This window comes from Prionailurus bengalensis, chromosome A1 (assembly GCF_016509475.1).
Source record: "Prionailurus bengalensis isolate Pbe53 chromosome A1, Fcat_Pben_1.1_paternal_pri, whole genome shotgun sequence".
Classification (NCBI taxonomy): domain Eukaryota; kingdom Metazoa; phylum Chordata; class Mammalia; order Carnivora; family Felidae; genus Prionailurus; species Prionailurus bengalensis.
This window is the reverse complement of record NC_057343.1, coordinates 132417688-132439294: the sequence shown is the minus strand read 5'-3', so window position 1 is coordinate 132439294 and position 21607 is coordinate 132417688. Positions and strand designations below refer to the sequence as shown.

General features: G+C 43.4%; 1 protein-coding gene across 2 annotated transcripts in view; it reads right to left on the bottom strand.

Moving 5' to 3' along the window:
* The window catches only part of LOC122489402 (regulator of G protein signaling 7 binding protein), a 104989-nt gene extending 93972 nt beyond the window's left edge, over window positions 1-11017 (bottom strand). The window contains exons 1-2 of one of the 2 annotated variants that reach the window (XM_043591151.1): window positions 10132-11017; window positions 9070-9236 (exon numbers count right to left, since the gene is read on the bottom strand). In XM_043591151.1, coding sequence (XP_043447086.1) covers window positions 9070-9236; window positions 10132-10296 — 332 coding nt within the window. In that variant the 5' untranslated portion in view covers window positions 10297-11017. The remainder of the gene's footprint in view (window positions 1-9069; window positions 9237-10131) is intronic. The other variant, XM_043591159.1, reaches the window with a different exon arrangement.
* Between the last annotated feature and the right edge of the window lie 10590 nt (window positions 11018-21607).

The window sequence follows — 21607 nt, the reverse complement described above, 5'->3', positions numbered from 1 at the left end:
TGGTGCTGAAAATAAGGGTGAGGGGGGCTTATTATGAACTGACTTAATTGGGGACTGAAGAATACACTAGGGGTTTGACTTCTGGGTTAGTATGTATTTGACCCTTTTGCTCAAACTCCATTAAATCCATATAGACGAGGAGTTTACTTATAGCTGCACATACTGATTTTTGTTAACCAGAATCAGCTCTTTTGTTTAAAGGCTCAGACACTTTATGCTAACAAGAGTCTACTTCACAAATTTTAGTATTTGTTTATATATAAATACACGTATACATATAGACCAGCAATATACATAGGTGGATGTATGTATAGAGACAAGCAATTAAGTGTTATTCATGTGGTTTTTCCTTTTTTTAAAGTCACGTCTTGTAGAGTAGAGGAAATAAATGAATATAGTTACTGCTCTCGAGCTGTGCTTTATGTAGACAGCTTTTTAGAGGAGTTGTAACTAACTCTTCAAGGGCTAAAAATATCAAGAGTGATTTTTAAAGGTGATCTTAATGGAAAATCATTATTTAACTATTCAGTATCCAAGCAGACAGACGTCAGGGCAATATTTTATCAAACACCTTTCATTAAACATAATTAATTGGAGCAGTTCTAAAATACACACTGCCTGCTGACCTGCTGTAATAATGAACATCTATACTTCAGAAATCAGTCGTCAATGTGCTTTATTTTAAAGTCTTCTCTTGTTTAAAAACAACATACTGGTTTCACAGTTAGAAAAAAAAATAATGGTCCAAAGTAATAGATAAGTCATAAAAAATCAGCTAATCGGACTGATCAATTCTTAACCTAAGTCTTTGTCAGAATAGATTTTACAATGCCACGTAAAGTCAGTGAACAAACAAAACAGACGTATCCTCACTGACATGTCTCCCAGGGTGCAAGCATGCATGAAACACGGCCGTCCTCTCTTGCACCTCCCCATATAAATAATAAAGTGACAACAAATTTTCCTCAAGTTCATTTTAGATTTCGTTTTCTCTCTAATAGGCACATCTGTTAAGAAGGCTCTAACAGGGCGCCTGGGTGGCGCAGTCGGTTAAGCGTCCGACTTCAGCCAGGTCACGATCTTGCGGTCTGTGAGTTCTAGCCCCGCGTCGGGCTCTGGGCTGATGGCTCAGAGCCTGGAGCCTGCTTCCGATTCTGTGTCTCCCTCTCTCTCTGCCCCTCCCCCGTTCATGCTCTGTCTCTCTCTGTCCCAAAAATAAATAAAACAACAACAACAACAACAACAAAAAATGTTGAAAAGAAGGCTCTAACAGGGTGAAGGTCATTAGGCTGCTATCTTTTTCAAGCATAAATAGGCTAACTTCAACAGGCCACGGGAGAGCCCTTGTCTAGATTCCATGCCACCTGTCATCTTGTCACTGATAATAGCATGGTTCTTTAAGTTGATGTGAGTCATTACTATGTCACTTGTTTCCAGAGTAGGCCTCCGGTCCTTAAGCAATAGTGTTAGTACCGCTGAGGGAACAGTGCCTGGCCAGTTCTAGCCATGAAGACCAGAGAGGGTGAACACTTTGTATGTGGACTGTCACGTGCTTCCTCTATCCCCACCCAAACACCCTCTCCTGTGGTTGGATTTTTGTACCACCTTTGTGTGTTCCATGTTGACACATTAGTAGTTAAATTAGTCACTGCCAAGTGCTAACCACACCAGGGATTCAGGACCTTTGTGATCACATCCATTTCATATAGAAAACATTCTTCTTCATGGTCACAAACCCCACCCCTAATATCAGCTAGGTCTAATGATAAAGCACTGGGCACGGGGAGGTCTGTGGTGGGGAAGTGTTGAGAGAATGTACCAAGTGCTGGGCAAAACTCTACCTCCATTCCCACTGGGCCCAACAACCCAAAGTGTGAAGAGAATTCCTACAGATGGGTCAAGGGAATCTGCTGAGTTAATTTATGCCTCCTCAGCCCCAAATTCTTCTGTTGAAATCCTAACTCTCACTACTTCAGAATGAGATCTTATTGGAAATAGATCATTGCAAATAGAATTAGTTACATTAGCATGAGGCCGTGCTGAGTAGGGTAGGCCCCTAATCCGGTGTCACTGGTTTCCTTATAAAAAGACAAAATGTGGACACAGACACACACAGGGAGAAGGACACTGAAGACGAAGACAGATGCTTCAACACACCAAGAACAACCAGCATTGCCAGCAAATCACCAGAAACTGGAAGAGAGGAACAGACTCTTCCTCCCAGTCCTCAGAAGGAGCCAATCCTCTCTGTACCTTGATCTTGGATATCTAGCCTCCAAATCTGAGGTTTAATCTACCCAGTGTGTGGCATTTTGTTACTATAGCCCTAGCACAGACTAATTCAGAATGGCTCTCCCTTCCCTCCCTTTGATGGCTGGCATATTCTTTTGGGGCACACATAATCCCCTTTCATGATTTGACCAGTGAGGGTTAACATTTTGAAAGCAAAAACACCTGTAGTAGAAAGGGAACATACAGGGCAGAGTGGGTGGCTTGGAATGGCTGCCAACCAGGCCTCTTGTACTAATAAGACCTCCTCCATCATGTGGATTAAGAAAGCTGTGAGGGCTGCCTCCATGCATTTCCATACTCTCCCACCCCACGTACTGGCTGCTGTCTCAGCCCCAGTGTGGGAGCGAAGCGTTACTGATGGAGCTGTGAATCTGTATTCTCCCTCTCCCCGCCCTCCCAACTTCCTAGCAAATGGAACAGAGAACAGACAAGAACCAGCTTGAAGGGGGGACTGGGAAAAATGGAGCAGAAAAGTCAAATGGTCAAACAAAACGAAAACAGACTAAAAAAAGGGAAAAAAGAACATGAGGAGAGATGGGAGGAGAAAAGGAGAGAAAACTAGGGAGCAGGAAACTAATTGCTGGAGGGAGAAATCTGAAATCTAGGTACGAATCTCTAGGACAGTGATTATATCATTCTCAGAAGCCATTAGGAAACTAAGATTCTTCTTGTGATCATATGTTCACATCTCAATAAATTCTCTCTCAAATTCAATCATCAAACTTCATGCATGATGCTTTTGTTTTTTGTTTTTTGTTTTATAGCTTAGTTCTATAAACAAAGTCTGTGATTCTGAGTGAATTAACGCAGAACACTGGAATGATGAAACCAGGACTCAGAAGTCATTCAATGCAGCCCTCTCAGTGAGGTGTACAGAGAATTTAACACACTTGCCCAATGTCTCACAGCCTTTACCAGAGCTAGGCCAAAAGATTTTGTAAATATTACATCGTTTATGAGGAATACAGTTTGATTCATACAAAGAAAATATTTAAAAAAATTTTTATTGTTTGTTTATTTTTGAGGGGGAGAGAGAGAGAGGGTGGGAGGGAGAGAGAGAGAGAGAGAATGAGCAGGGGAGGAACAGAGAGAGAAGGAGACACAGAATCCAAAGCAGGCTCCAGGCTCTGAGCCCCCGATGTGGGGGCTAACTCAGGAAACTGTGAGATCATGACCTGAGCTGAAGTCAGAGCTTAACCGATTGAGCCACTGAGGTTACCCCCCTACAAAGAAAATATTTCTAAACTTAAGTGCTTTTAAACCCTCACCTATCTGTATTGTTGTTAAGGTATTAAAGAAGAAGGCTTTTGATAGCATTCTGGGAAGCCTCAAGCTGGAAAATTCCCCCAAACATAATGCAAGGAACTAAGGGCAACAAAAATGTATTTCAACCCAAATAATGATTTGAAAAATATTTGATGAATAAATTTATTTTTCATGTGAGTGTATCATAACCTGAATTTTGAATGTCTTATTAATAATTATACTCACACGAATCTGAATTTCATAATAGCATTACTACATGCTACTCAGCCTTGTGAGTGCTTGATGTATGTTCACTTACTCCGTCCTTAGGGTGTCATCTGATTCAGTCCCATTAGTTATAAACCCATTTTGCCGATGAGGAAACTGAGGCAGAGAAGGACAGTTATCTACCTTCATCAGGTAGTTACACTATCTGTAAAAGGCAGGGCTGAGATTTGAACACAGGCCGTGGAGCTCCAAAGTCGGTGTAGTGACACCGGCGTGCCAGACTGACATCTATCACCCTGGGAGGCAATTTGCATATCCATCCGCACACATTACTTGTAAGAGCTAAAGCTAGGACTTTATCCCAGTCTAATCTGATGTCGAGTCAAAGCTCTTTGCCATCACACAATACTGCCTCGCACATTTTCCTACTTAAACCTCACTTTCACTCTGTCAGCAGCCACTAACAGAAGGTAGTGGTGAGAAGGAGATGAAGTGAGACACAGGCGCCGTAAAAACAGTGCCGGCAAAGGATTCCCAACCCTCAGCCCACCAGCCACAGCATTATCTCTTAGGGTCTCCTGGAGACCGTCGGCTCCCCCGGGTTGTTTCTAGCCTGCGTGCTGTGCTCCTTTCATTCTCGAGATGTGGTGTGTTTGATAGAATAGACACCAGATTAGGGAGCCATAGCCATGGTTTCCAGGCTTAGAGCAGCCTTGGACTGACACAGCGTCCTCTACAGGCTGGGGAGTCAAATCCTTGGCCCCCCCCAAATCCTCTCACTACCGCACGGTGAGCATCACAGCTAGTTTACAGAGAAGGGCATTGAGATTCAGACAGTGAAGTAATGCCATCCAGGTTACAGAAGATGGTACTCCATCCTGGTCTGCCTGAATGCTAACTCTTCTCGCATACTCAACCAGGTTGCCTGTAAAGTCGCTTGAAATCCTCTAAATCTTAAAAGACAAAACGAGGAAATTGTGCTGAATCGGTATGTTCTGTGCCATGAAGCCCTAGGGATTCTTTAGCCGTGTCTCAGAAGTCATTTTGGGAAGGAAGTCCAAGGACACCTGCCCCTGATGTGTGAACTGCACACACACACACACACACACACACAAATACCAAGCAGGGCACAGCAATCCCACTTTTGACCTGCCTTACATATCTGACTTTCCACATTCAGACTGAAGGAAGATTCTGCTGCTAAAACAGATTTGGGGACCACAGCAGCAAAGTCATCTTTGAGGCCCCCTTAGCTTTAATACCAAGGAGAAAATCAGCACCCTAAAGGGACAGCAACTGTCGTAAGTCAGTGCAGGCAGAGGAGACCCAGGACTCATCTGGCTGGCTCTGTCCAGAAGACCTCAGTTGCTGTGTCACAACTTTTGCTGATCTAGACACAATCTGAGAAAATGTTTTGACTGTGTCTGTGAACATGGCCTTCTTACCCAGGGCCAGCTAGTGAGAAATACAGTGGGAGTTTTCTCAGTCAGGGATGAAAGGGGTTTTTATTTTCTTCTTATTTATCTTGCTTCATCCTCTTTTTACCTTGTCTACCTCCAAACCGGTCTCCCTCTGGCCCCGAAGCCAGGGCATAAACAGGAAAGGAGTGGTCTTTGCTGCTAAGTAGTGAGTGAATTGGGGGCACCTGGGTGGCTCAGTTGGTTAAGCGTTGGACTTCAGCTCAGGTCATGATCTCACGGTGCATGAGTTTGAGCCTTGTGTTGGGCTCTGTACTGACAGCTTAGAGCCTGGAGCCTGCTTCAGATTCTGTGCCCCCCCCTTTTCTGCCCCTCCCTGGCTTGTGCTCTGTCTTTTAAAAATAGAACATTGAACATTGAAATGAACACTGAAAAAAATTTTTTTAACGGGCACTTGGGTGGCTCAGTTAGTTAAGCCTCTGACTTCGGCTCAGGTCATGATCTCACAGTTGGTGAGTTGGAGCCTTGTGTGGGGCTCTGTGCTGACAGCTCAGAGCCTGGAGCCTGCTTCAGATTCTGGGTCTCCCTCTCTCTCTGACCCTCCCCTGCTCATTCTCTCCCCCCACCCCCTTCCTCAAAAATAAACATTAAAAAAAAAAAGAGAAATGAGTGGATTCACTTACTCCTTCAAGTCCTACCTTTGCAGCACCTGTGTTCCTACTCAGAGCAAAGCTTTGGTGCTTGGGTGAGAGCTGTGAGGCAGGCATCTTGACACATGCGTGGAGAGCCAAGTTTTCTGTTTCCCTGTCCGTTCAGTTCATACCCCTTTTGCTAAAAGCCAGGTATGTAGAAAAGAATGAGGGCAAAGGCAAATGATATTCATAGTGATGGTGATCATACCTTTTTAAAAAGCACTTATCGAGCTCTATTTTACACAGCATAAACTTCACTCATTTTAAGTGCGCAATTGAATGACTTTTAGTAAATACATAGCTGTACAGTCATCACCGAATTCAATTTGGGAGCACTTTGATCACCCCAAAAAGTTACCTCAAACTCATATGCAGAAACTCCCTGTGGCCACTCCCAGATCTAGGCAACCACTGATCTAATTGCTGATGCTTACAGATGTGCTTTTTCTGAGCATTTCATATGAAAGGAATCAAGGATCTGTGGCATTTTGTGACCGGTGTCTTTGATTTAGCATACTCTTTTTGTGGCTCATCCATATGTTAGCGTGTTTTAGTATTTCACTCCTTTTCACATAATACCTTTTTAATGTGTGTGTTTGTTTTTAAATTTACTTTTGAGAGAGAGAGAGAGCGAGCGCCAGCAAACATGAGAGGGGGTGGGGCAAAGGGAGAGGGAGACACAGAATCTGAAGCAGGCTCCAGGCTCTGAGCTGTCAGCACAGAGCCCGCTGTTGGACTCAAACTCACAAACCGTCAAAGGCCAGTCAACATGACCTGAGCTGAAGTCGGATGCTTAACCAACTGAGCCATCCAGGCACACCTTACGTAATACCTTTTAAAATGGCAGCAATATGTAGAGGAAGGATGATGGATATCAGAAGCAAGCAACGTGGGGCCGAATCAAAGTCATACCACTTCTTAGTTGTGTGGATTCGGGCAAGTTCCTTAACCTTTCTGAGACTCATTTGCAAAATAAGGATATTAATCCCTCCCTCAGAGGATTATTCTATGAATTAACTGGATTGTCCTGGAAAATGATGGGTACTCAAGAAATCCAGTCTTGGCCTTTACAGTCCCTGGGAACCTTTGCTTTTCTTAACCCTGCTTCAAATTTTAAAGTGAATGCTACAGTCTCGCTACCAGCTTTCACATCAAGTTTGATATGAGAGCCCACATACCTAGCAATATCAGGAATGGAATACCACCAAGGGGAATCATATCCTTCATTAATGAAACCCAAATGGTGAGAAGCTAAAGGGATTTCCTTCAATTATATTTCTGTCATGTTTTAGAAAAAGGTTAAATTGTATTTATTATTTTAAAGAGGAAAATGTTTCAAATTGTATCTGAGAACATTCTACAGAGTTGGCCTTACCTCTTCAAGGCTCTAAGAACACCATATTTTCCCACTAAATCTTAAAAAAAAAAAAAAAAAACAAAAAAAACAAAAAAACCTCTCAATAACATCAACCCTCAGATAGATAAAAGTAAGTAGCAAAGGGCTCTCAACTTCTGAGTATGTAAAATCCATCTCACATCCTCCAAACTCAACTTTGAGTCAGGAATTTCAGACTCCTTCTTTCCTGAAACTTTGGAAGAGTCTGAACTTCATGTGTTTAGTAAAACAGACTAAACTGAACTCCTTGTTTGTTTCTCCCCATTTGAATTGCAACTTAAAGAGGTCATGAATATAATTCCATTGGATAGTCTTGGACACACAGTTTACAAAGACGCTACTCTTGAGCTCTGAGCATAAAATTTCCTGTTCTAAACCCATTCGCCCTTCTGAATCATGGTTTCTCTACAGTTTTTATTCCACCACTATTCCCCTTTGTGTTTCTGATTGTTTTTCCTCCTTTCATCTCTGGGATTTGTCACACCCGCATTTCTTCCCCCAATTCCTTAAACACTGAATTCCCTTCCATCTCCTTTATGGAATCCCAGATTCACTTCCTGTTACTCATAGTATAACAGTTAAACAGAAAAGGCTAAGGCTTCTCAGTATTTCTGCTAAATAAAATAGATTTGTGGCATACTTTATCTCTCACTTGAAGGACATTAGATAGTGTATCTTTCTTCATGATAGAAATGCCACTTGTTAAATGTAATTATTAAGAAAGGCAACATATGGCTTTCTAATCTGTATATACCAATAATAGTCACTATACATATTATGGGTATTATACATATTATTTACATTAAAGATGGCAAAGAATGATTCTTTCAAATAAGTAAATTAGATACAATTCCTACATGTGATCAATCTGCAACATTATCAGGTTAGTCTGACTTAAACTTTGAGTGTGATAGACATACACAGATAAACAGAGAAAGGCTATAGCCAGATGAAATCAAGCACTTAAATTAATGTATTAGTGTAAGGATTTCTGTGTTTCCATGCCCTGCGCTCTTATTTGAAAATAGTAACTGTTGACAAAAATCCATGACTAACTTCTTTCCTGATACTGAGAGATCAGGAAGAAGTAAATGGTGTCTCAGAAGAGAAGCTTTCACTCTATTACCACCTAAAGTAGGCTTGGGAATCTGTAAGTGTGATAAAAATAAAAATAATGGGGAGGGGCCTATAAAAAACCTAGGTTTAGGTAGATTTGTGAATATCCCCAATTTTTAAATTAATTTTCTTATGTTAAAACTTCCTTTTCATACACTACAGTGAGGAGAGTACTTTATATCCAAGACTTTATTTTAGAGATTTTATTTTAAAGGGTATCATAGGAGTTTATCTGATGGTATAAATAGTTGCATAAATATAGGATTTAGCAAAGATTTCCTCTCTACTGTATAGGCCTTTTGTGCAGTAGATGTTTAGCAGCAGATGACAAGTAATCTTGAGGCATGATGACTTAACTTCATTTTGATAGCCAAACTTTCGGCAAAAAAATCTTAAGCCCCAAGTTCCAATATGTGGACAGCATATTGAAAGTTAATTTTTTTAAAAAAATCACTTAATACCTAAATCTTTCAATATATGTCCATACAAGGATCACAAACCTTCAGATTATAATTTGGCATATAGCTTGCCTGTAGCTCTCAAAATAATTCTGATCTCAGAGTGATTTGGTTAAACCCCCACATTTGCAAAGATCACCTCTGAGGTCTTGGCCACCGTAAATTACTGTCAGCATCCATGCATCATGTATATGAGTTACCAAATAATGCCAAGAGTCTCCTACCCTGAGATGGCAGCAAGTTTTTGGTGTGCCTGGCGGGCCATTTCACAGCCTTTGGTTCTGGTCTTGTGCATTTCCGCCCGGAGTGAGGGGCAGCTGACAGAGACATCCCCGATAGAAATGACCATCTCTCGGTACAGGGCCACTTGAGTGTTGAACTCTTGGACAAGCTGGAAAAGAATTGAATTTCTTTCACGAAACATCATTAGAATGTTTCCTATTGCGGTGTATACAAAGGTGGGCTTTCAGTGACCCCTCAGCCAACTCCACAAGTTGCCAGCTAAGGAGCCTCCAAATTGTTTAATGATCAAAGCACTAAGATGGTAAGTTTCTCTTTGTCCAAGACACGTGTTTATTTTTCATGGGTAAGTCTGGTCCTGGAAGCTCTATTTCAGGACCTACTCACCCCCACCCATTCAGACTCAGTTTCTGAAGAGCAAGAACATATGCCACTCCCAGGTCACTAGAGTTTGATGCTGGGAACTCTTACATAGAATGCTCCCCTTTACTACAGCAAAGATAAGGATGTGTACTTGCGAAGGGATAAAGGCCAAAGGTAGGCTGCCATAGGCAAACCTTCACCTCTGGCCAGGCCACTGAACCACACTGGCTCAGGAGCCTGAAGGGAAGACCGGCCACAGCCTGGGCGCTGGAACCTTCGTCCCCTCTGCAGCGCCCCGTGTGCTGTGTTTGGGTTTATTTGCTGCTGTCTCCCCACAAAGCAGCACCCCCAGCTTCCCAACCCCTCCCTCCCTGGTAAGGAAGCCAGTTCACCGAGTCTTTCGCATCCACCATTCTCTGAGGAGGTAGAGGCATGACTTACAGCCGGTGACCCTAAGTCCCTTGCCGCGGCACTTCTTTGTGGGGGCATTACGACCCGGCTGTCACCCTGAATCTGGGGACTGCAGATTTAAAAATAGTGCATGTGCACGTGATCGGCATGGAGGAGCTGAGGGTGGGGGAGTGGCTGGCAGTCAAGCAAACGATTAACATACAAGACTACCCCCACCTCCTCTCCAAAAAAAAAAAAAAAAAAAAAAAAAAAAAAGCCCAGTTTTCACCTACCATCTTGCAGTCGTCCAGGGCTCGTTGGGTTTTGTGGGCGCTCTCGGAGCTGCTGCCCCTGCGCTCCCACTCCCCGCTCTGCAGCGGGGGCTTGCTGATCTGGAAGATCGAGGAGCGGGTGGACCGGCTGGGGCGCTTTTTGCGCCCATTCGGTGCAGAACTCATGCATACACATCCACCAAGCCGAAGCCGCTGGTGCAGTGCGCCCCGGCGCGGGCGGCCCGGTCGTTGCCCTGCGTGCCGCCAAGCAGCCGGAGCCGGGAACCGAGGCGCGGCGCTCACAGGGCTGGGGCTGGCTGCGCGGGTGGGTAACCTTCAGCTTGAAGGAGAGCCTGGGAAGCGCTGGCTGTGCCGTGCAGCATCGCTTCCACTAGCAGCGAGGAAGGGGCTCGGTCAAGTTCTGCTCAGCAGCATTGCCGGCCCTGTCCCGGGAGCTGGGCGCTGGCGCGGACTCGCACTACCTGCCCCTCGGCATGGATCGCAACGCTGGGCGAGAAGGAACGCGCCGCCCGGCGGTTCTGAGTTTCCATTCAGATGGGGGAGCAGCTTTCAAAGCCTGCGCTGTAAGGTGGGGGGGGGGGGGGGATGAGTGTCGCTCTGGCTTCAGTGTCTTCCCGCAGCGGCGCTCCGTCGTCTTTCCCCACCCTCCCGCGTTGCCAGGCCTGGAAGGGCTGGCAGTCCCCGAAGCAGGCAATTGGCTCTAATAGGCCGCCTTGATCCCCCGTCTCTACGGGCTCATCTGTTTGAGGATCCCAAATGAATCTGTGGCGGGACTGGCAGACGCAGGGAATCGGTCCGCCTGACGTTGTGCGCTGCCCCGCACATTGATAGGACGGGAATACTAATGTGATCTGTCCATGGAGCACCCCCCCTTCTTCCTCCACAGTTTATGCACTTATCCAATCAAATCCCCGGGAACGTCAGTTGCAATATTACTTCATCTGCGCTATTATTAGAAACGAAAAGTGTCATCAGAGTGGAGCACATTGCCACATGCTGGGACCTAAACATGGATTTCTCACCAACCTGTGTGCGTTTAAGGCCCTCACCATCTGAGACCATCTGGGGCCACACAGATCATCAAAGCCCAAACAGAGGAGCGTGAGAGATGATTGATTGAAAAGGTTGATCTCTTGATGACCTAAAAGGAAAGCTTTATTTCCCTGAGTCGGTCGTTGCTCTAGTTGTGTGTGTGTGTGTGTGTGTGTGTGTGTGTGTGTGTGTGTGTGTGAAGTATGCAGGGAAGGGAACTGGCAGCCAGGGGGGCAGAACGCACAGAGGGCGTCAGCCAAATTGGTCCTTGTCCCATTTTAACCAGTGAAGTTCCTGTTCTTGTGTTCCAGAGTGTCCAGATGGGCTCTGAGGGGTTCCCATTAGAGACTTAACAAGAAGGGCCAACAGTCCTCCTTCAGGCTTTCGAAATGACCACTTCTCCTTTATGAGACATCGGTGAGCCAGAGGCCAGTGGAGGTGGTCCAGGGAAGTGCAGGGCATGCCTACAAGAAGCAGGGTGGGAATGAGTTCTTCGGCCATTGGAGTCCACTGTTACCATAACACCCTACAGAGGTGGGGTTGGTATTCTGCTCCCGTGATCTGAGAATGCTTGTTCCCCTGAAGGATTTATTTGCAGGGGACAGATAAACAGGTCTACCACCTCTGGTCAGTCTCTTAAGGGGATATGGAAAGAACCCAGAGAGGCAGAGCCAGAAATGGGAAGACTAACACCTTAAGGAGGGCGTCTCTAGGATTTTTTTACAAGACAGGTAAGCATAATGGAGTGGTATAATAAGAATGATATTTTGGTCTTTGTCCCCAATACTGGTCACAGAGCTCCTAGTTTCCTGAGTAACAGGGCTGACAGGAGTGTTTTGTCACCAGAAAGACTAAGAATCAGTTAGAGGTTTGGAACTTTAAACCCCACAACCAACTTCCCTGAAGAGAAAGCCTCGAGATCGGCTTAATCGCGAATAGCCAATAACTTTACCGATCATATCGATATCATGAAACCACCATAAAAGCCACTACACAATAGGGTTCAGGGAGCTTCCAGGTTGTTGAAGATGTGGAGGCGCTGGAAAGGTGGCAAACCCCTCCCATACCTTGCCCTGTGCATCCCTTCCTGCCTCATATGCTTTATAGTTAACTGGCAGGTCAAGCCCTGTCCCAAGTTCTATGAGTCGCTCTTACAAGTTACCCAATCTGAGGGGGTTTTGTGGGACCCCCTGACTTGGTGTCCGGTGTGACAGAAGTGTGGGTAATCTGGGCACTCGGTACTTGTGATTGGTCTCTGGAGTGTGGGTGGTCTTGTGGGACTGAGCCCTTAAGCCAGTGGAGGGTGATGCTAAGTCCCAGGAGTTAGTGTCAGAATGGAGATGACTCATAGAACCCCCAGCTGGTGTTGGAGAGATGAAGAAGTATTGTTGAAGGACACGCCATGTACTTGGAGGAGGAAAAGACCCTAACAGGTGGACATCGGAATGGATGTTCAGTTGTATTTGCACAGTTTTTTCCAAAAGGTTGAGAATCAGTTTTCCCTAACAGAGAGTGAGAAGGGGGAGGCATCAGCCCCCACTCTGACCTTGGTGTGCTACTCTCTCTCCAGGGGTTTAGATGGCTTGGAGACCAGGGCGGGGGGCTCTTCTGCTGGCAGAGTCTCCCCCGATATAGGAAGATGAAAGAGGTTAACTCTTCGCCAACTCTCTGATTGTCCCTCCTTCCTCAGTCCCAATTTTCTCTGTACTTCATGTGTGTAGGGAGAAAAGGTTGAGAAACACATCAGGTGATTCAGAGAGATTTTCTAGGATTTGGTGAGTGATGGGGAAGCTGAGGAGGAAGATTCAGGCAGGCTAAGGGGCCTTAAGGAAGAATGGATAATACTCACCTGTAGACTGTTTGAACCCTGTGATATAAACCCCTTTCATGACAAGTAACTATCACCCTCCCCTCCAAGGTTTAACCCAAGTTGGGCAGTGCTTTGGAGAGTTAAAGGAAAGGAGATTTTATTTTACACATGTGTGAATGTAGAAGACAGAAAATAGGATTGTAGTGGCCAGCCTTCTGGAAATCTTTTGCCACGGCTCTGTTATTTCCTCCCTTTGCCTGCAGAGAAATAGTGACCGCCACCAGATTGGAATGTCTCAAAGCTCCTCAGTAGTAGGGCTTCTACTCCAACTACAACCATCTGGTTTCTACTCCCCCCTTCTCCTGCCTCACAGACAATTTCAACAAATTAAAAGAAAAAAGGCAACACAATTGTGTTGCCCTGTTTCTAGCCATATTTCTTGGAGGAGGTGGGGGGAGAGGGAAAAAAATGGTTCAAACTCAATGCCATGTCTGAAGGACTACAGATTTGGAAACCTGCTAGGGGATTCAGCAGAGATTGTCACGTGTTGGTGCCCCTTGGCCTTTGCTGATACACAGCCCAAGCCATGTTCCTGAGACGGGAGAAAAATAGCATCGATGCCAGTGCTGTCTCTCCCAGGGACAAATGCTACAGTCAGAATAGCAGCAGGCAGGCTGAGTTCCCTCACCTTCCCCCACATTCGAAACAGCATGAATTTACATTCCTGGGGCTGTCTGACTGCCAAATAGAAGAGTAAAGTGCAGTTGGAAATCCCAATAACAAGGGTGCATTTTCTGGTTGTCCAGACCCAATTTTGTCACAAATCTAGTAGTGGGTCCTTGATAGGTATATTTGCTTTGACCCAACTCACATCCTAGATTCACTCCAATATCACATCATATTTTATTAAAAAATTTTTTTTAATGTTTTTATTGATTTTTTAGAGAGAAACAGGGACAGAGAGACAGAGCGTGAGTTGGGGAGGGACAGAGAGAGAGGGAGACACAGAATCTGAAGCAGGCCTCAGGCTCTGAGTTAGCACAGAGCCCGACGGAGGGCTCAAATTTGTGAACCAGGTGATCATGACCTGAGCTGAAGTCAGACGTTTAACTGAGCCACCCAGGCACCCCTTGATTTGCAATTTTAAAAAATAAATACTAGATTAGAGTGAATCTGAGCATCTGTTCAGTTTCTTCAAGTTGTTGCTGTATGGAACCACAGTGAGACCCAGGGATGCAGCTCTCAGACTGGGCTGGCCTCTTATGAACAGAGATACCAGGAGGCAGGGAGTAAAGTTCAAGGTGGGGCAAAGACAAAAAAGGACCTTATCTCTGTTGATCTGTGACACAGGCAAAGAAACATACACTAAGATGCTAAGTTCTGAGAAGTTGGGGACATCTGAAGGGAATGATCAGGTTATTTCCTTTTAGTGCCAAAAGGGATTGAGTTGTTGAGAATTTAGTAAATTAACCACCTGCTATATGGTTTATTTCACTAAAAGCAGGAGGAAGTACACTATACTGGGAATACTTGTGTATTAGTTTTACAAGTACGTTCGAGTATTTTTATGAGTTGCACTGTCAGGTTTGTTGTTCCTAAAGCTTACACAATTGAGAGGGCCCCTTTTAAAGAATTCTGCCACGTTGTTTTGTATTTGAAATAAAGCGTGTTTTGTACTTGTTAAGTACCGTTGTGCAGATGAGAAATCTCTATGTGGAAACTGTGCTTGGGTGAGAATGCAAATGAAACTCATTTGTCAGAAAAAAAAATAAAAAGAATTGAAAAATGAAAATATGAGGTCAGATATATGGTTTTGGAAAAAGCCTGTGCAGGTGAGTTTCTCTGAAGTGAGTCTTCATTACCTTCATGGTAAATTTACACATTTTGTGTCTATTTTATGCACAGTGGGCATCTGATGTTTTCCCTTCTCTGTTTTTATTCCTCTTTTTCTGATAAAACACTTTAAATTTTCTTGGAGGAGTCAGTTTTCCCTCATTTTTTGTGACATGGCCCACAAGGGGGCGTATGTCTCAGACCTGGCCAGAAAGAGTCCTCTGTTCTAGTGGCCACAGTGATTGGATTCATAGTAGGCATGAAATAGTCCATGAACTTTATGCCTTGGGGCATAGATTTTCTGGAACTAATAGGTTGAAACATATGAAATTACCAGCGCTCAACCATTTTCAACCTACATAAATGGCAACTTCATATGTTTCAACCTAATATTGTTTGTTTCTGTTAGGTTTCTAGGGTGATAAGATATAAGCCTGGAGTCCGTGGTGGCACCTTTTGTTACTCATGGTCATGAGACTGCCTGAGAGCCACCTCAGGAGAAATCAGAATGGAGAGTTGGAGAAAGATTCTTTTTTTTTTTTTTGAGGTATAATTGACATACAACATTATATTAGTTTCAAGTGTATAACACAGTGATTCCACATCTGTATAAACAGTCGACCCTTGAGCAACACAAGTTTGTGCTGTATGGGCCCACTTATACATGGATTTTTGGATAAATACAGGATAGTACTATAAATGTATTTTCTCTTCCTTGTGATTTTCTTAATATTTTTTCTTTAGCTCACTTTAGGAATACAGTATATGATATAACTTACAGAATATGTATTAAATGACTGTTTATATTATTGGTAAAGTTTCTGGTCAACAGTAGGTTATCATTAGTTGTTCTGGGGTGTTCAAAAGTTATACATGGATATTTGCCTGTAGGTAGGCACCCCTAATCTCCAAATTGTTCAAGGGTCAACTGTATTGCAAAATAATCACCACAGTAAGTATGGTTAACATTGTCAGCATACGTAGTTGCCGAATTATTTTTCTTGTGGTTAGAACTTGTGAGATTTACTGTTAGCAACTTTCCAACATACAATATAATATTAACTATATTTGCCATGCTGGACACAACCTCACCATAACTTATTTATTTTATAACTGGAGCTTTGCACCTTGTGACTCTCATTACCCATGTGATCCAACCCCACCTCCTGCTTCTGGCAACCACCAATCTGTTCTGTGTACCTATGAGGTTTTTTTTTTTTAATCATTTTTTGGATTCCATATGTAAGTGAGATCACATAATATTTGTCTTTCTGTCCCTGAGCTACTTCATTTTAGCATAATGCCCTCTAGATCCATCCATGTTATGGCAAATGGCAAGAGTTCCTTTTTTATGGCCAAATAATATTCCTGTGTGTGTGTGTGTGTGTGTGTGTGTGTGTGAATGTGTATCACATTTTCTTTATTAATTCATCTACCAACGGACACTTAGATTGTTTGCATATCTTTGCTATTATAAATAATGCTGTAGTGAATATGTGGGTGCAAATATTTTTAAAAAATATAATTATTTAATTTTTTGAAAGTAGGCTCCACATCAATGTGGGGCTTGAACTCATCACCCTGCGATCAGGATTGCATGCTCTACTGACTGAGCCAGCTAAGCACCCTGGAGCATATATCTTTTTGAGTCAGTGTTTCATTTTCTTCAGATAAATACCCAGGATGGAATTGCTGGATCATATAGTAGTTCTATTTTTAATTTTTTGAGAAGTCTTCCCACTATGTTCGGCAGTGGCTGCACCAATTTACATTCCTACCAATCATGCATGAGGGTTCACTTTTCTCCACATGTTCACCACACTTGTTATTTCTTATTTTTTGAAAAATAGCCATTGTAAGAGGTGTGAGTTGATACCTCTTTGTGGCTTTGATTTGCATTTCCCTGATGATTAGTGATGTTGAGCGCCTTTTTATGTGCCTGTTGACCATCTGTCTGTCTTCTTTGGAAAAATCTCTATTCACATCCTTTGCCCATTTTTTAATCTGATTTTTTTTTTTTGCTATTGTGTTGGAGAGTTCTTTAAACATATATTGGATATTAACCTCTTATTGTATAGATGATTTGCAAATATTTTCTCCCATTCACTAGGTTGCCTTTTCATTTTGTTGATGGTTTCCTTTGGTGTGCAGATTCTTTTTAATTTGATGTAATCCCACTTGTTTATTTTCACTTTTGTTGCCTTTGCTTGTGGTGTCAAATCTAAAATATCACTGCCAAGACCAATATCAAGGAGTTTGTCGCCTATGTTTTCTTTATGAAGTGTTGTGGTATTAGGCCTTACATTCAAATTTTTAATCCATTTTGAGTTGGTTTTTATGTATGGTGTAAGATAAGGGTCTGGTTTCTGTTTTGCGTGTGGTTGTCCATTTTTCTTTACACCATTTATTGAAGAGACTATGCTTTCCGCATCGTATACTCTCGGCTCCTTTGTTGTAAATGAATTGTTCATATAAGTGTACACTTATTTCTGGGTTCTCTCCTGTGTTCCATTGATCTCTAAGCCTATTTTTATGCCAATACCATACTGTTTTGATGATATCTGTGTAATACAGTTTGAAATCAGCGTATGTGATGCTTCCAGCTTTGTTCTTCTTTCTACAGGTTTCTTTGGCTATTAGGAGTCTCTTGTGGTTCTATACCAATTTTAGGATTATTTGTTCTATATCTGTGAAAAATGCCTTTGGAATTTTGATAGAAGTTGCATTGAATGTGTAGATTGCTTTGGGGACTATGGACATTATAACAGTATTGTTTCTTGTAATCAATGAGCACAAATATCTTGAAGTTTTCAGTGTACAGGTCTTTCACTTCCTTGGTTAAATTTATTCCTAGGTGGGTTTTTTAATGTCATTATAGAAAGATTGATTTTTAATATTATTTGAGCATGTGGGTCTCGCTTTGCCTTAAATCAATTTACACCTACAATTTCAGTTAGGTGAACGAAATTCCTTTTAAACTAAGTTGTTTTGATTGGGGTTGCCACAATGTATAACCAAAAGAGTTCTGATTAATATGATATGTAAAGGATAATTTTTCTATCACGGTACTTACTCATTGTTTCCTGTGAACTGCAGAGAATATAGTATAAAATCAAAGATACGATTCTTCCTTCCCAGGTACTTACACTGGGGAGATGAGTACATGCACACATGAAATAGTGAAGAACGGTAAAATGTATATTAGTGTTATTTTCTGATGTATATGAATACTGCAAGAATTTAGGGAGGGACCCACCTCTGTAGGCCGAAGTTACTAGCAAAGGCTACATGATAGAGATGCAGCCTGATGGAGGTACGTGTGGGAGCTGGTTAGAGGAAGGAGAGGGGAGAGCTTTTCAGGAGCTGGCTAATAGCAGGAGCAGAGTGCCTGAAGAGCCTGACCTGAATTGAAGAGAAGGAACACAGGCTAGTGTGACAGTGGTACGGTTCAGGTCCTGGAGGCAGGACCAGTGGATGCGTTCCTTTGGTTCATGAAAGGAGGGGAGATAAGAGGTGAGAAGTAGAGAAAACAATTTTCTTTGAATGACAATCATGTGCATGATCTTAGGCCACATTAAGAGGAAAAAATACTAAGGGACTAGTCTGGAGCTCTCCCGTTGGCTTTGCAGACTTTCTAAGGAGTGGAATTGGGGGGCCCCTTCTCCAGTGTTATGAGGAAGTGATGATGTGGGTTATGAGCAGAGAGGGAGTTAGTGGTAGCTAAGCATGGTGTGGTTCACGTTCCTCAGACGTTTAGAGCAAAAAAGAGGAGTTTGATCCTGATGCTTGGCAAAAGAGAATTACTGCTATGTCTTGATTAATTGAATTAATAACAGGCAAGTGATACTTTAAGAAAATTAATTTGGGGGGCGCCTGGGTGGCACAGTCGGTTGAGCGTCCGACTTCAGCCAGGTCACGATCTCACGGTCCGGGAGTTCGAGCCCCGCGTCAGGCTCTGGGCTGATGGCTCAGAGCCTGGAGCCTGTTTCCGATTCTGTGTCTCCCTCTCTGTCTGCCCCTCCCCCGTTCATGCTCTGTCTCTCTCTGTCCCAAAAATAAATAAGCGTTGAAAAAAAAAATTTTTTTTTTAAAAAAAAGAAAATTAATTTGGTAGTGATTCCTTGTAATGAAGAGAGAGTGAAGCCATTTGTTAGGCTCTTATAATAATCCAAGTGGACCAGGAATCTGTTCCGCTAAGAACTGGGGAGAAACGTAAGATGTTTTTAGGGTTAGAGCATTACCTCACAACAGAACTGATAAGAAAACAGTGTGACCTATCTAAGGTAAAAAGCAACAGGTATTTCAGTCTTCCACAGAAATAACAAAACTCACTGACTATTATCCCTGAAATGTGCATCTAACTTGGACTCTATAGAGCTGTTTCTGCCTTCCCTGTACACAGGACATGTGCCCATTGGCCAAACTTCAGCGTGCCTTGTCTGTGGATCCTTCTGGAACCTCCTGCCCATCGACTACACCTCTTTTTAGCCAACCATGGCTGTGGTCTAAACCTAATCTGCACCACGTCATCCCAAAACACTCACCCGCCACTGCTTTGCTGGCACCACCGACCCTGTCTGCAGTGGCCACTCCTTCCAACACAACGTGGTTCCTTTAAGGACACTTCTGGGCCTGCCAACTGTGCTGAAGCACTTGTTGGAGGAACACTGCAGTGGACAGGCTGTGTCTGCAGAACCAGCGCCTTAACTGTCCTTTGACCCATCTGTGCCCTGGCTCATTTCTGGCTATTTAGTTTCCTACCTTTGCTTCCTTCCCTGGTTCCCCTTTGCTCTTGCTCATTCTCGCTTTCTGTCTTGCTCTCCCTCTTTATTTGTCTCTCTAATAATTGCATAATTAATACAAATATAACTATTCCTTATTCTAAAAAAATTAAATCACAGATAAGGATCAAGTCCTCTTTGGCACTCTCCCAGTCTCAGTCCTTTCCTGTTTCCCCAGAATTCATCCTTCTCATCAGTTTACTGCCTAGATGTTCTGTGACACAGTTGTGTGCTTCACATCTCCCTTTGTTTATGTGTGTGTATGTTTTTATAGAGATGATACATTGTATGTGTTGTTCTGCAACATAGCTTTCTTCTTCACTCAACACAATGTCTTTGGGAAAGGTTCTATATTACTACATTACCTACCTCGGTCTTGAACTTTCAGATAGTATTCCAGAGTAATAGATACCCCACAGTTTCCTAAACCATTCCCTAGTTGTGATGTGTAGATCATTTTCTAATACTTTAACATTAACAATGTTGCAAGAAAATTCTTAGCAAGCCCTTTTCTCCATATGAGGGTATATATTTCATAAGACTATATACAAGTGAGTGAAATTGCTGGGTCATAGAGTATATGCATTTACATTTGTCAGAGGCACTCTGAAGTTGTTTTCCCAAGTAGCTGGATCAAATTACATGCATGCCGGCTTTTTGTGAAAGTACCTGTTTCCCATCATACCAGTTTGATTATCAATAAACTTTTAAATGTATGTCAGTTTGACTTTCTGTCTTGATAATATATTCTTATATATATGATCTCAGTGTTAGAGTTTCTCTTCTTAGGCTTCTACTTAGCCCTTCTTAGCAAAGAACCTTTGTAGTCTGTTACTGTCTAGATTAGCAATGATCCCCTACAGGACCCCCCCACCCCCACACACACGCATAACCTTCCCACTCAACATAGTTCCAGAACGAACTCCTGCTCACATGACTATCCTTGAGTGGGCGCGGCCCATCTTGTTCTAGTGGGCTTCCAGGTTGCTGACCATTAAGGAAAATAGGCAGGGCAGGAATGAGAGAAAAGAGTAAAAGATGAATTCAAATTTCTTAGTCTTAGAAGTTATAACATGGAGCTCTCCCTGTTAGGGTTGGAGATGTAAATTAATTAATTAATTAATTAATTTTTAATGTTTTATTTTATTTATTTTTGAGACAGAGACAGAGCACGAGCAGGGGGAGGGGCAGAGAGAGACAGGGAGACACAGAATCTGAAACAGGCTCCAGGCTCTGAGCTGTCAGCCCAGAGCCCGATGAGGGGCTTGAACCCACGAACTGTGAGATCATGACCTGAGCCGAAGTTGGACGCCCAACCGACTCAGCCACCCAGGCGTCCCTGGAGATGTAAATTTAGAAGTCAGAAGCAAAAAGTGGCCAGTGAAGCCTTGACAATGGCCGTGTTTCCAGGAATGAGTAAGTGTACAAAGGAAAGAGGGCAGAGGATGAGTAAGTCCTGAGGCATGTCAACAGGTAAGTGGTGCGATGAGACAAAGAGCCAGCAGAGGGGTAGAGAAGGGACTGCCAGAGAAACAAGAAGAATCACTGAATGCAGTGTCACAAAGCACGAGGCCGGGTCCCTTTTGAGGAGTGCGCTCTATGTTGCCCCGGAGGTATTAAGGAGGAAAGGGACATAGAAAAATACACTTTCGTAAGAAGAGGTCATTGTGGCAAGTTGTATGTACCTACCTAATAGGCAGAAGGAGCAGAATCCAAATTGTAAGTCAGCAATGAGGATAAGGAGTAGAAGTGGGCAGGGACAATGAGTATAAGGGCAAGGACAGAGATGGGACAGTTGTTACAGAAGCGGAGATTCTGGTGTTTGCCTTTTAAAGCACATTTTTGGGGGCGCCTGGGTGGCACAGTCGGTTAAGCGTCCGACTTCAGTCAGGTCACGATCTCACGGTCCGTGAGTTCGAGCCCCGCGTCGGGCTCTGGGCTGATGGCTCAGAGCCTGGAGCCTGTTTCCGATTCTGTGTCTCCCTCTCTCTCTGCCCCTCCCCCGTTCATGCTCTGTCTC